This window comes from Sciurus carolinensis, chromosome 5 (assembly GCF_902686445.1).
Source record: "Sciurus carolinensis chromosome 5, mSciCar1.2, whole genome shotgun sequence".
In the NCBI taxonomy this organism is placed as follows: domain Eukaryota; kingdom Metazoa; phylum Chordata; class Mammalia; order Rodentia; family Sciuridae; genus Sciurus; species Sciurus carolinensis.
In genome coordinates, this window is record NC_062217.1 from 151,452,374 (window position 1) to 151,467,497 (window position 15,124).

At 44.0% G+C, this 15,124-nt stretch overlaps 1 protein-coding gene across 3 annotated transcripts in view; it reads left to right on the plus strand.

The window, feature by feature from the left end:
• Positions 1-13,729, plus strand: part of Cnnm2 (cyclin and CBS domain divalent metal cation transport mediator 2) — a 142,232-nt gene extending 128,503 nt beyond the window's left edge. Inside the window, exons 6-9 of one of the 3 annotated variants that reach the window (XR_007108758.1) lie at positions 633-698; positions 4,843-5,027; positions 5,841-7,645; positions 8,272-13,729. Coding sequence is in view for 2 of the 3 variants with exons in the window: in XM_047552990.1 (XP_047408946.1) it covers positions 633-698; positions 4,843-5,027; positions 5,841-6,050 (461 nt within the window). In the remaining variant the exon portion in view is untranslated. Of the gene's footprint in view, positions 1-632; positions 699-4,842; positions 5,028-5,840 lie in introns of all 3 variants that reach the window. The other 2 variants (XM_047552990.1, XM_047552991.1) reach the window with 2 other exon arrangements.
• Positions 13,730-15,124: the final 1,395 nt, after the last annotated feature.

Here is a 15,124-nt window from a genome sequence, read left to right on the forward strand (position 1 = left end):
TCAAGATGTGCCGACGTTGTGTGTCGGTGAGACTGCAGCTCCCCTCCGAGTAAGTGGTGATGAGCATGACCTTGATCAGCCATCAAGGAAATCTGGGCATGAAATGCTTTATTCACTTTCCTCTATTTTGAAATTTGAAATTATTCCAAAGCAGTGCAAAGCATCAGGTCAAAAAAGACGAACCAAGAATGCGAATGAATTGAATAATTAATTACTTGCCATGGAGCCGAGCGCTGTGGGCTGTGCGCTGAATAAGCATTGGGTACGGCTTGGCCATCGTCCTGGAGTAGTTGATCAGTTGGGCTCCCTTTTCGTGTGGCTATTTGTGATTAGGTCCTTAAGAGTAGCACATTTAGGGGTTATGAACCTTGATTCAGTATTATTGGCTTAAGACATTTCTAGGCTAGGAAAGGGCATGTGAATAGGATTTCTCGTGACAGAAGCCTCCCCGTATACCTCTTCCTGGAAAGCAGTGGGACTCTTTTTTGTTTATGTACTATCACATGGGCTTTTGCATTTCTGGGATTGAATGCTCCTATCAGTAGAACAGGTGTCCACTCCTATCCCTTGATTAGAGATCTCCTTTCTTGCCTTTCAATATGGTCTCACCCTGTTTTTCTTCATTTTTTCAGTTCCTTTGTCCCTGTCTCGTACCTTTGTTGTCAGCAGAACAGAGTTGTTAGCAGCAGGTTCTCCAGGTAATTCTGCATGTTTCCTTTTCATTCTCCTGATTGCCTCCCCTGACCCTGTGCAAGCTGGCTGGCCCTGTCTGCTCCCTCTATTGGGACAAGTCTGCTTCTCATTTTCCTTAGAGCCCTGAAACTGAGGTTCTGTGACTTAATAGTGAGCCATTCAGGAAAGCATAAGCCACAGCAGGTACAAAAAGAGTTCAGAAAGCTGAGAAGGGATTCTGGAACATGAGCAGTGATGAAACACAGAAAGGGAGAATGACTGGCAGTGGTCATCAATCTCCTCTGCCTCATCCCAACTGTACTGCTGGCCTGGAATTCTCAGGTGGTGCCTTTTGTACCTTGCTCTGAAGGTACAAGTTCAGCAAGTTATGGGGTATGGGTTTTGCAGAGCCTCAAAACCTGAGGCTAGAACACATTCATCCTCTATAGAAAGCATTCTATCAAAGCCTGAAGGACTATGAACTTTTGTTAGCAAGCAAGGAAAATTCTCCATCCACAGAGGCCAACAACATTCCTGTTTCTTTGGTCCTTTTTCCAGCATCCATGTGAATGGGGGGCATGTATTTCTGCTTACTCTCAGTCAGGTGGCCCCTGCTTCTCCCTGTTTCCCTTTGTTTGTTTTGAAATTAGTAACGTGCACATTCCTAACCAGCTGCTGATTACTGCCCTGCAGGAGAGTTTGGCCATGCCTAGCTAATATGTCCACCCATTAAAAAGAAAGGTTTAATCTTTCTTTAATTAAACTTGCTGGACTTTTCTTTTGGGTAACACAACTCTTATTTTTTTTTCATTCCATACAGCTTATATTTTTAAACCTGATTGATGAAATTTGCATCTCTTAATCCAGTTTAGCAAAACTCTACAATGCTGATATTTGGTGAAAGAGGCAATCCTTGTCTTAGAAGGAAACTAATGTTCCCTCAAATCTTTGCTTCTAAAGTTTGGTGTGTTTGGGGGTAAGATATTATAGAACTCTAAGCAAATGAGCCAGCAAAATATGTGCGTGTGTGTGTGTGTGTGTGTGTGTATTTACGCACATTTTCTCATTTTGTTTGCTTGCATCTGTTACCTATTTAAAATGTTCCAGATGCTGAAGCAGATGACTTTTTGAGGAAACCCCTGGAAATGTCATTTGCATTTTACTTTTCTTGTAGAACTTAGAAATTTCTCAGCTCTGCCCACTTCATCTGATCCAGTAATAGCAAAGTCCCTTGTGGGTCCACACTTGCAGGGATGCTCACATTGCCATAACGTGATATCTAGTGAACAGAAGTGGGATGGAACCACTGATTTCCAGCCTCTTCCAGAAAGGTGCCTTAGGACCTTAGGGACTTAGGGAGTGCTTCTTTATTGTGCCTTCTAGCTTACTGCCTAAAGGAAAGAATTGAGTCCGAGGCAGGATGGATAAAATCAGTTAGGACAAAACAATAACATAAAATGCTGAGAAGCCAACAAGAAATAAAAATTGAAGATTTTCCCCCATAATTTTATGAAACCTTAGCACATAAATTTGGTGACAACACATGACCTGAACTGAGGGACAGCTACTCCAGCCTTAACTCTGTGTGGAGGTGGGTCTCCCTGTATCTCACCACAGGTGAATGCATTTGATTCCGGGGGCTGCCCCAGAATTACTGGATGGTGCATGTGACACAGGGCATACAGGTCATATTACCTTCCTAAATTTCAGGAATTTAGGATAAATTCCTAGGCTTTGGATAAAAGGTGTGGACCTGTATTATTAAGTCTTACTTTAATTGCCATAATGACTGAACTTGAAGTGTCAAGCTGTGAACGGAAACCAAGGGTTGTGTCCCCATCCAATTATGCCAGGCACCTGTTGCACTGTAAAAAGGGTCCTGAGAAACAGGCTGCTTCTCCAGACTGCTATGGCTGACGACAGGCAGTGGGATCCCAGCAAAGGAGAGGGTTCATCCCCGAAAACAAAGGGCTGTGGTCACTAACGGGAACCAGAAGTATGCAGCGGCCCTGGCCTCCATCTGCCAATGCGTGGGGTTTGACCAAAAACCAGAGTGTCCTGTGAGCACCTTGCTCTTTATACCTTTAAATGTTAACACTTAGAAGTAAAAACTGTTTCAAAAGTATAGTCAGGTGTGGTGGTGCACACCTGTAATCCCAGTGGCTTGGGGTCCTGAGGCAGGAGGATCACAAGTTCAAAACCAGCCTGAACAACTTAACAAGACCCTGTCTCAAGATAAAAAAAAAAAAAAAAAAGGGCTGGGGATATAGCTTAGTGGTTACCTTGAGTTCAATCCCTGGCCAAAAATAAATAAGAAACAGCTATGGACCTATCATCACGGGTAACATTACCACTGCATGGAAAGACTTGGTCCTGAGGGTTGGTTCGTAGTGGAGTCTGTGAGGAAGCTAACAGGAGACAATATGAAATGTTAGCAGGGCACATTTATCAGGTTCATACTAGGTGTCAGGTGTTGCTAAGCACTCTGTTATCTTTTTGCCCCTCAGATCTTATGAGGTAGGTACTTTATTGTGCACTTTTTACCGATAAGGAATTTAAAGCGTAACAAATTTGGTCACCAGTTCTAAAGTTCCATTCTGCACTGATAAATTATTAATGTGCTTTGTTCTCATAGAAGATGGTGGGAAGAAACGAGAGGAGCTGCTGCTCTGAATTTAATTTTGACTAGCAGTGGAAACTAATGACAATTGTAGACATAAAAGTTTTGACATGAAACTCTTAGGAGAAAGTGAATTCTTCATCCGAGTATCCCTGAGTAGTAGTGTTTCTTCCAAATGTCTTATTTGAAGAGGGACATTTACAAATGGAGGTTAAGATGGTGATCAGGATAATACACGGGATAAAGAACAACAGCTGAAGCATTTGACCTCAAGAAAAGGAGACTTCAGGAGAACATGACTCTCCTCAGATTTTTAAGGACTATTTCAAACAGCAGATGAATGAAAGTTGTCCAGTAGTACTCCAGAGTGGTAGTGAGCCTAGACTGTCATGGAAAGTCAGGGAGGCTGATTTCAATTGGCTGTAAGAACAACTTTCTGATAATGGAAGGGCAAGACTAGAGCAGGCAGCTACTCTGTGGGAGTGTTTGTCAGGGACACATTGCCAAAATGGGTCCCCTCCACACCTGTGACATTATACAATTCAGGACTTGTTTTTGTGAGCACCTGTGCATATCTATGCAATAGAGGTGGTTGGGAAAGCAGAAATGGAGGAAGCCTTGTGAAATGGGTTTTTTTTTTTTTTTTTTAATTTATATTAAAGGCTACAATGAGTTTCCTCTAAGAACACTTACATGCACCTATAATTCCTTTTACTTTATCTTAATGAAAGGATGCTATTAAAACCTCACTGAGACCGAGTGTGGTGGCACATCCCTATAATCTCAGAAGGTTGAGGCAGGAGGATTGCAAATTTGAGAACAACCTCAGGAACATAGTGAGACCCTAACTCAAAATTAAAAGGGCTGTGGATATAGCTTAGTCAGAGTGCTTGTCTAGCATTTACAAGATCCTGAGTTCAACCCCCAGTACTACAGAAGAAGAAGAAAAAAACTGGAAAAAAAAAATCTCATTGAGGAACCTCATAGCACCTAAGATAACTTCGTCCCACTTCTTTAAGGATTTGGTATCACCCATGTTCGGTATTCCTCCAGCTGCCTGATGGGATTATTGGGATTGGAGACAAAGGTAATAGGTTTGGTTGGGAGTCACGGGATAAGCATACAGAAGTATCTTGAGCCCTTTCAAACACATACGGATTCATGAACATTCTCCAGTCTTTGTTTTTGCTTTTGGCAAGATAAGAGCCATTTTGTCATAACCCGTGTTTGGTATCAGGCAACTTTTCCAGCTCAGGCCTTGGCCCATCCTCATCTGTACATGTCATAGCAATCAGTTATGTTCCTCCCTAAGGTACAAGGCTACTGTGAGACTTGGGAGGATTGTATCCGTCACAACTGAGACAAACATAACCTGTCCCTGAGAAGCCAGCGAGTCTGTGCAGGACGCCCTACACTGTAGCTGCAGGGCAACAGCATCTGGGATAAGCTAATAGGACTTGTGTGGTAATTATTAGTTTTCACTTGGAATAGAGAGCTGTCTATTGGCTGCATCTACTTCACTTTAAGGGTTTCTTTTTCTCCTTTTGTAGGTGAAAATAAGTCGCCTCCTCGCCCATGTGGCCTCAATCACTCAGACTCTCTCAGTCGAAGTGACCGGATTGATGCAGTAACACCAACGCTGGGGAGCAGCAACAACCAGCTCAATTCTTCATTTCTGCAAGTCTACATCCCTGATTACTCAGTGCGAGCCCTTTCTGACCTTCAGTTTGTCAAGGTAAGTGAAGAGAGGGTGGCTCGGCTGGTCTCTGTAGTAGATGCCAACCTCTATGGCAGATTGTTTGGGCTCCCAGCTCCTCCATTGTGCTTTCCCTTTGAAACTGTGTTCCAGTTCTCCACAAACCCTGCCTCCTCGGCTGAGCCCAGGACTAAATCTGGGAAATACATTTATCCTTTGGCTGCATCAAATAAGCTGCCAAATCAAAGGTGGCCTGTTCAGGAACTAGGAGCTAGAGATCTGGAGAAAAAGAGCCAACATTTTCCAAAAAGCTTTCATGAGCCCATGACTAGTGACTCTAGTTGACTTGGAAAGGGTGAGCTTGGGAGACTTACAGGGCTGCTAAGGGGGATGCACCTCCGGAGAGGTGGGAAGAGCCTCCTCTTGCCTTCTGCCCTGGTGATAGGTTCTTTTCTTTGTCTAGTGGAAGCTGATCTTCATTTTCTCATCTCTCTGAATTCAAGACAAAATTTGAAAATGGTTTATATCAGTAAACTGAGTTGTTTGCCAGAGTAAATCTGAACTTTAAAAAGTGACTCCATTTATACCTAGCACCATGGCTCACGCCTTATAGCCCCAGCTACTCGGGAAGCTGAGGATTATTCAAGGTCAGGCTGGACAACATAGCAAGACCCCATCTCTCAAAGGGAATTAAAAAATACATGGCTTAGTTTACACTCAAGGATGATTTTTCTCCTGTAGTAACTATTATGGGCCTTTAGGGGGATTTAATGTATAATATGGTGTAGAGACAAAAGGACCTAAAATTAAGCATTCTCTTGGTTTGTTTTCTGTGCCATCTTCTGGCCCCAGATCTCAAGACAGCAATACCAAAATGCCTTGATGGCATCCCGGATGGACAAAACCCCTCAGTCTTCAGACAGTGAAAACACTAAAATTGAATTGACTCTTACGGAGCTGCATGATGGGTTGCCAGACGAAACGGCCAACCTGCTCAATGAACAGAACTGCGTGACGCACAGCAAGGCCAATCACAGCCTGCACAACGAAGGCGCCATCTAGGGGCGCCCACGCTGGCACTCCTCGAACATCCCCCTCCCGAGGCCCTGGCCTCTCTGTCTGACCATGACTTCATTAGTGTGAGCTTGTCTGCCATGCTGCGTCCTGCAACATTCTGAGACCAAAGACTTTGTCCCCTTCCTGGAAGCCGCAGAGGACAGCAAGAGAAGGAATGGGAAACCAGAGATGCGAAAGCGACAGCTGGGGCATGGTGTTTGAGATTTTGGAGATGAACTTCTTCCGCCCAAATAGAATCATGTTTATTTTTTCAGCTGTACCTTTTATCATTTACTCACTCTCCTCCCTCAATTTGCATGAAGTTGAAAATTGTTGCGATTTATTTTTTCAAGAGATCATGTTTTTCAAAAGTGTCTTTTGCAGAGTTTTAACTTGTTCTGTCTGAACTCTGCTGTGGTCCTATGATGTGACCCTAATAGGATGGACTTGCCCCTCGAGTGGCCTTCCTTGGCCCTCCCAAGGAGGGACACCCTTCCTCTGTGCCCCAGTGGATGTCGCTGTCGAACTTGATGGATGAATGAAGAAAACCGTGTCACTGCAGAACCTGCCAAGTCTGTCGTCACTGTGGGGTGTGGCCTGCAGAGGGACCTGTGGTGGGTCGCCTCTCTGAGCTCAGTGTTGTTTTTGAGAATTTAATGTTTAACCATGCCCCTTTCCCTCAGGAAGGTTTAACATTTGCTTGGGAATGTGATTTTGCTCCCACCCTAAGGAATTTTTATCACCAAAATGAATGTTAATGAATTTTAAACCCATGGTTTATCATTGGCAAGAGGCAAGTTGACTTCATGCTGACATTCCTCCAGCCTGGGGTCTCTGGCTCAGCCAGCTGTCCTCTCACACCCCAGCTCACAGAGCGCCGTCACCTCTCCCCAGCCCTTGCTCTTGCTAACCCAGGATGCTGCTACACAGATGCCAAATGGAGACCTTCCACAGGGCTTTTCAGTAAACATGTGGTGTGGAGGTCATACCCCTCCCTTTCCCACAGGAATATACATAGTTATCAGGAGATGGATTATTTACTTGGGGCCAAGAAGGCATGCCTAAACCCGTGTTTTTAAAGGAGGGAACTTTGGGGATTTCTAGTCCCTAACCCTTGTTCCAGGGAGCCAACTGTCCTTCTGTCTCTGGGCCCATTAAGCCCAATAGTGGCAGCATCCCCCAAGAGCTGCTGTGCCTCCTGTCTCTGATGCAGCCTACACTAGAGAGGCTGCCTGGACAGCCAGGGTCAGTTTGGCCCCAAACAGGGATTCAGAAACCAAATGTGTGTTGTGGCCATTTCATGTGTGTCTCCGTCTTATTTTAATACCAAATTCACCATGTGTAGTGAAATTAATGTCAGCAGATATTTGAGTGACTGCGTTCTTAACTAGCTTATCTGTGTTTTACTGTTAGCCCAAGCGATAGGTGCATTTTGGTAGCGATGTTCATACACTGAAATGAATTCTCCTGACCACAGTGTTTATATAGGACTATCAATACCCACTGCAGCTGGTCACTAGCAGAGAAGAGAGCATTTCTGCCTTTGGGCTTACTGTATGCAGGAGGCATGGGAGCTCAGCAGCAGTCTTCTGCCCCCTCAGGTAGGAAGTGTGCTCATCCCAGGTTGGGGTCTGGGGCAGGGGTGGTGGTGTGGGACCTGCTGGGCCGGTCTTCTGGTAAGCAGTTTGGTGATTCTGGTATTTCATACACAGCTGACTTAAGTGTTTGCCCTGAGGCAGCAGTACTATGTCTTCCTCAAGTGTTGCCATGTCCCTTAGTGAGAGAGGTACTGGCCTCACTTGGTGGAGAGGCACGGAGAGTGCCCCTAAGGGGGCCAAGTGACCTCCTGGCACTCAACCTGCCACCTTAGGACAGAGCCTCCATCATGTGGCACCCCACACTGGAGTGTCCCCTTCTTCAAGCATGTCCATCCAAGTTAAAAAGTTCACTTCCTAAGATGCATCTAGCCAGGCACAACCCAGATGTGATAAGTGTGTAAAACGAGAGTTTCCTGTAACAAAAAGAAACCTGGGCCTGGACATAGCAGAAGTCTCTCCCTCAATAAACTGCCACTTTGGCCCAGTGGTGCTTGCCTTCCCTGAGGTCTCAGGAGTCAGGTGGTTGAGCTGAGGCTCGGGCCCAGGGTAGTCTCCATGTACAGTCTCAGGGCAGCCTTGCTGCTAAAAGGTGCCTCTGGACTGAGCCCCAGGTTGGCGTTCTTTTTCAGAGTCCCACTGTTCTTCGTGGAGCCTAAAGATCTGTGAGAGTCGGGGGAGCAGAGGGAACACCAGCCGCTGCCTCTCTTAGGAGAAACAGGAACTTTTTAGTATGCTGTTTACTGCTCAGCATGGTGGCTTCTTGCAGAGTATTTTGCTTGTAAGGAGCTGGCAAGGTGACGCTGCAGTGGGGCTCCCAAAGGATGAGGTTTTAACTGCCAAGTTTTTACTCATTTTCTATTAACTGCTCTTCACCTTTGATTCACACCATTTGATAACAGGAAATCCAGAACAGTTCCTGTCTCATACCCAAAGGAACAAATGTGAATATCTGGCTATAATTACATCTACTCTGAGGAGAGCAAAGACCCTTCAAATGGCACTCGTCTGAACCTCAAGATTTTCTTCTAAATCTCATGTTCCCTCTGAGATAGATCCCTCGGGCAGTTAAAGGAGAAATACTGGCTCCTTCCTTCTCTGGGGCAGCAGGAGAGTGATCTTGCTCAGGAGGGCCTGTGCCAGTCAGCTGTAAAGCCGATCCGGCCGGGCTAAAAAGTCTGTCAAGTAGTTGAAAACTTCGTGCACACTTGCATCTCAGCAGCTGTGGCTGGACTGTCCTCTCCTAGGGTTGCCATCAGATGCAGCTCCTCACCCCCAATTCTGAACATACTGTCAGACCTGAGGGCCTTGCCCTCTGCTATGGTGGCCTCTGCTGCCAGCCCTGGCTTTGTGGGATAGGACAGCCCACACTTGCTCCTAAGCAGCCACTCTGGCATCCCAAAGGCTTCACTGGAACTATATTCCTAGTGTCTGAATGTCCAGGACATTTTGCCCTCTTTGCAAGTGGGCTATTTCCAACTGTCTTTAGAGGTTCCCTCCCTTCCTGATTCTAGTCTGTATTCATCATTCTGTCTGTATTCATCAGGCAAGCCCAAATCATGCATTTAAACTCTTAGGAAAACAGAACTCTAAGATTTATAAATGAATTTATTAGGGCACTAATCAAATAGCTGAAGCCTTGGTACTTAAATAAGTTGAATCTGAAAGGGTGCCACATGTAATTCTGTTCTTCCCCCATCTCACTGCACTCCCTGCAGAGAACTCAGTACCATGGTGGACATGGTTGGCTTCCCCAGAGGAGAAAGTAGGGCATCTTGCCTCTTTCTAATGGTATTTCAAGGAACTTGTGCAAATGTTGAAAGCAGAACTTCACATTAATACTGAACACTACTGAACAGAATTACCCTGACATCCCCATTCCATATAACTAAAGGACCAACTTTTTCAAGTCCAGGAAAATAGTAGTAGATTCCAACAGAAATGCATTTTTCCTTCTTGGAAAGAAAGGAACAGGATGATTTTGAGCTAAGTAGAGACCATGAATTTCAGCCTTCAAATTCTTTAGGTTGAAGAGCAGACCTAAGAAGGTACTGACTTGAGCCCATGTCTTGGCTGGCAAAAACATACAACCCCCTGTCATCTTCTAAAGGCCACCAGGGATCTGTGGTCATCTTTGCAATACCTGGGCCATGGGGCAAAGTCTCCAAAGAGCTTTTCAGGGACAATCCCAGGCAGATGACCCCTTGGACTGGTGCAGAAATGTGCTTTCCTTGGTCACTGGGACTCCAAGAGAAGGCCAAGGAGGGCCGGCTTTGCACACTGCACTGTATAACCCATGTTCCCAGGTGCAACGGGCACAGCTCCCCGATCTGCTTTGAGCCTAGAGACAGGCTTTTGCAAAGGGCTAAGGACACAAAGCTGATCCAGCAGGGAGGGGATAGGTGGCTTCTGTGGCACCATTGCTCCCTTCTTTATAGAGGAAATGGGCTTTCTCCTGGGCCACGTTGCTGCTGTTCTGGGCTGTACACTAGTGGTGCTTCATTCTGGCAAGGGTAACTGGGTGAGGTGTAGGTTAACCCAGAATTAGGGATTTAGAGTTGAATATGAAAGCAATTTTTGGAAATTCAGAAACTTTTTATACAAATTTTATCCATGAGCAAGATACTCAGTGGATTTTTATACCTCAGGGCCATTTTCCTTTCTTTTGTGTTTTGAGTGGTCTGATAAGAGAGATGAGTTCAGAGACTTCTAGGTTGAGGTTCACTTGCCAACATTTGAGGGATGAGTGGTGCACCAAGACTGAGCCTGCTGATACTGCTGTCCTTCAAGGCTGTGACATGTGGGCCTCCCTCTTTTAGCACTTGCATGCTTTCTGCCAGCTGCCAATGCTTGCTTGCTGGTTTTCCCTCTGCTTCTTCCTTAATGGAAAACTCGCATTCAGAGTCCCTGGTCAGCCATACGACCGGAGGAAGAGATGGCAGTTACCGGCAATGGCAGAGAGGGAGTGGCCTTCCTCTTGCTGCCTTTTGCTGGGAATCTTCATTGCTTCTTAGACCTATGGTTGACTTAGCTTAAGTAACTTTTTTCTGTATAGTAAGGCCATTGACATCATCTCAACTAGAACTGCATTAATAGCTTTTGATGGGAAATACCAGGTGGTATTTTAAGTAACATGGTAAAACAGTTCTAGCATCAAGAGTCAAATTTTAGGTATTTGTCAAGGTTTATATGTACACAGATCAACAGACATAAGTAGTCTACTGTTAACAATGTTTTCAGGATATAATATCTGTTGAGACCATGTACAAATTCAAAGAATGATGGGAGTATTATCTTACTTCACCTGGAAGGTTACCTTCTGGTGTTTGCCCACATCTAATGTACATGGAATCTAAGGAAAACGATAGAGGGCTAGATTCCTCTTCAGAAGCACCCTGTAGAGAACTATTTAATGGGCCTTAAAGACTTGGTTGGGTGCCTGCCCTTTTTGTTGGAGACTCGGGATCCTTGAGTATAAGCAGTCAGCATCCAAGCACAGAGTAGAGGGAGTGAGAAAGAATGAGGTCTTTGGATTCTCATTCCTCAGAGCCCCAGCCTAGCTTCTGATTCATTACCCCCCATGTCTGAAGTCTGTTGTGAAGGTAGAGTATATCAATCCATTGACTTGTTTTTTCAGTCTTTAAATTCACAAATGTATATGCTTTATTTTATATTATTTATTATGTACATACACCTCTACCGTTAGTGTGTCTGTGACCAAGATGAGATGTGTTTGGAAGCCCCTCATCCATGGAGCCTAGGACTCTGCTGTACCTTAAGTTGGATGAGAGGGCAGTGGTGTTTTTTTTTTTTTTTTTTTCCCTTCCTTCCTCCTAAAAAACATATTGCTGCTCTTATGTTGGTCCCTGTATCCCCAGCCCCCTTCTGGGGGCCCACCTCTATTCCTGATGACAAGTGTTTGGGAGGACTATGAAGGCAGATCTCCTACCTTGTGGCAGGTCCTCTCAAATCCTTCCATGATGTACTGCAGAGGTGGTTTCTTGGTGACTGGGTCTCTTCTCCCATACAGTGGTACATTATGGCTGAAACCCCAGGCCTCCTTCCTCATCCCTCTCCCAAGCCAGGTTGGTTGCCTGGCCCCACAGCGATGGCCTCTGTTTCTTATTTTGGATTACAGAATGCTCCTCTCTGGACCATGGAAGCTGCCTGCCCACTTGGGCTGTTAAATCTGCCTTTTCTTGGTGTTGGGGCCCAATGCCAACAATGCCTTGGTCCTCATGTAAGCACCTGCTTTGTGTCTGATTTTCATCCTCCTTAGCCTTTACTCACTGTATCATGGTGTACATTTCATGCATTTGAGCAGTGAAGTTTTCTGAGCACAGTATTGACAGCTGTGTGAAGCTAAATAAGCACAAGTTGAGTGTATAGGTTTCATGAGCTGATTGTCATAATGAATGCATTTTATAAATCAAATGTTGTAGATTTACAATTTCTCCTATTTATTTTGTACCAATTTATTTGTAAATTTTGTGATTGTTTTAAAAGGTTTTTGTTTATTTCTATTCTATTTAGATAAATGATGATTTTCTGTTCACCCTTTTAGCAGATGTGTGTTCCCTCTTTCCCTTTTCATCTATGCAACACCAACCATGCCATCTTGTTCAGCCTTGGTCCCCACCCAACTGCATAGCTTTACTGGTGAGAAAGCTGGGACTGGATCTCAGTAAGGCATCTCTTTGGGACAGACACTGCAGTCTGTGTTAACAGAGTGGATACAAGTTCAGTGCTTCCAAGTTACAGCCTGTTACTGCCAGTTCAGGGGAAGAAGAGGTGTTCTTTCCAAGGACTGAAGTCTGTCTCCCATCAGTTAATCTCTAAATCAAAATAGAAGTATCCAATCAACTTGCCCCAAACACAGGCTGCTCAGTTCAGCGGGCAAATGGCCAGACTGGGTTTTTCTGGGTAAGAACAAAGGCTTTTATGCAGGCATCTCAACTGGCTCTTGAAGATGAGAAAGGCTTTGTAGGTCCTTCTTTATATTAAGTATATGAGGAAGGTCAGAGAGCAGGCACAGATGGGTCCCCCTCAGATTCAAATACCTGGCACAAGTATGGGACAGTATGTTCAGATGCTCTTTAGGACTCAATAGATAGCCTACATTCCCCAATAATACAGTGTGTATGAACCTCATTTCCTTCCATCGCCACTTCAGGTCTTCTATTCCTATGCACCCTTCTTATTCATATTTGACTGAACTCTGAGGATCTTCCAATCTTTAGGACCCCTCTGTGATCCATTCCTAGGCCCCCTTTTGGAGTTGCTCTATTCATAGTCTCTATTTTACATCCCAAAGAGAATCATGCTGTAAGAACTGAGTTTCTTGACTGTTCTCTTATCGTCCTCACTATATTTAATTAACCATGATGTTTACAGTCCATTTTACTTACACTTGTCCTGTGGATGGAGATGTTTCAGTGAAGAACTGCTGACAAGATTTACTTTGAGACCCTCCCTGACCTAACCACCACTCCCATATTCCCAGTTGTTACCCCATTTCCTTGGAAGTAGAATGAGGTTTATCTATATCCAGTTAAGTTTATCTTCTTGGGAGCCTGTCTGCTTTCCTTAGAAGCAGGATACAAAGCAAGTAGCAGGCAGAAGGAAATCACTGCAGCACATTCATTCCTAACTTAGTTTTCATTGGGTTTTCTTGCTATTCTCACTCTGTCTAGGTCAATCTTTAGCTTAAACCAGGAAATGCCCACAGAAAGTGGAGGTAAATTTTCCTACTGTGAAGGATTTGCCTAAGTTCTTCCTCTGCATCCTTGGGGCTACACATCAGTTCATTCCTATGTTTTATTATGACATGCCCTGGCTTTCTATTTTACATAAACTGTGTTCCCCAGAGCCTCTTCTTAACTCAATGCTTCTGAGGAAACAAATACTCATCAGAAAGTCTTGTAGAGGAAGTGACTGATACAAACTGAATCACTTTTTCATAGCCTGGAGTTGATTTCTGGAAACTTTATACTTTTTGAAGGTAGTTAAACTTAGAAAAGAGGCTGACTCCTTATTAAAGTCAAAGTTGAATTCTATTAGATGGCTAATAAACTCGTTTTCTTTGTGTAACTGCTTCGACATTTTCTTTCCAAGGGTCTCACATCTGTACTCTTATTTTCAAGACGTCCTAGGACAAAGATAGTTGTAATTTTTCACTGTAACTTTCTATCGGCATGCCATCTCCTCTGGTAGATGATCATGAGACCTGAGAACCCATGTTTTTAAGGGGGAATTAGTTGCCAAACTCCTTTGTCGAAGGGCTTTTCTCATGAGGGTGCTAGTGGTTGTGAAATGTTCATACAGTAGGCCAACACCTGACAGACACTTTTAGACTAAGCCACAGTTTTGCTACATCATTGAGTTCTAAGCAGTGGGCCCGCAAACAGTTACATGATTCAAAATAACCACACTCATAAGTCAAAGGTTACATCTGGTGAAAACCTTCTCTCAAAAGAAGTCTGGACATTTAATAAACATTTTCACTGTTGGTAAGGTTTTCTTGGCTAATTCTCTTTCAGGTATCTTGGGAGCTTATGAGACTTGGACCGTTCCATCCTCTATGGGAATAAATGTGGACTCCACTGTGTTGTGTGGGTTCCAGTTTGTATGGGAAGGTTTTACCTCAACCCAGATTCTTTCAGACCCCATTTACAGACCTTTGGGGAGAACAGAGCATCTGGAGACATATTTGTATCTAATTTGATTCATGAAACAATCTATCTCAGCCATTCTTATTCTACTAATAAAATGGAATCCAGGTATCTTTATTTTGTGTGAGGAAACAAAGGGATAAGACTCAAAACTGGTCAGTTTGTTTTAAATTGGAAAATTCAGCAAGTTTGAAATGAAATGTTCTGAGCTCAATGAGGAATACTATTTTGTGTTAAAGTTCTGTAGAGGAACTTAAACCACTGAATATCACATCACTTCGCCATAGAAACATTTTCTGAGAAATGTGTCATTCTGAGAAATGTGATGAAAGGTGTTTTCATCATTGTAGGAACATCACATGAGGGTACTTAAACAAAGATGGATGCAACATTACTAGGGGTCATAATATTATGGGACCTCTGTGGTATGCGCAGTCCATTGTTGACTGAAGTGTCATTATGCAGAACATGGCTGTGTTTATTTTTGAATTTACATACCTTTATCTAATTGTAGCCTTGGGATGAAGACATTCTGTCCAAGGACAGGAAAATGGTGGAGAACAGAAAAGTTATATTGTTCATTTTGAAAACTAACAAATTCTTTTTTCAGACTGATTTGCTTTCTGCTATTTCTGCAGTTAGAGAACAGTGTGAAAAATGTTGCTTTAGTGTTCGTGGAAGTATCTGATGGGCGGTGTAGTTTCTGGAAGTCACCTGGCTCTGCTTTCTGGCTGCCATGCCATTCTTGTTTCTCAGTAGTACACTTGTTCTTCTACCTTCAACAATGTTGCTTGGGTAGTTCCATGGTAGATAT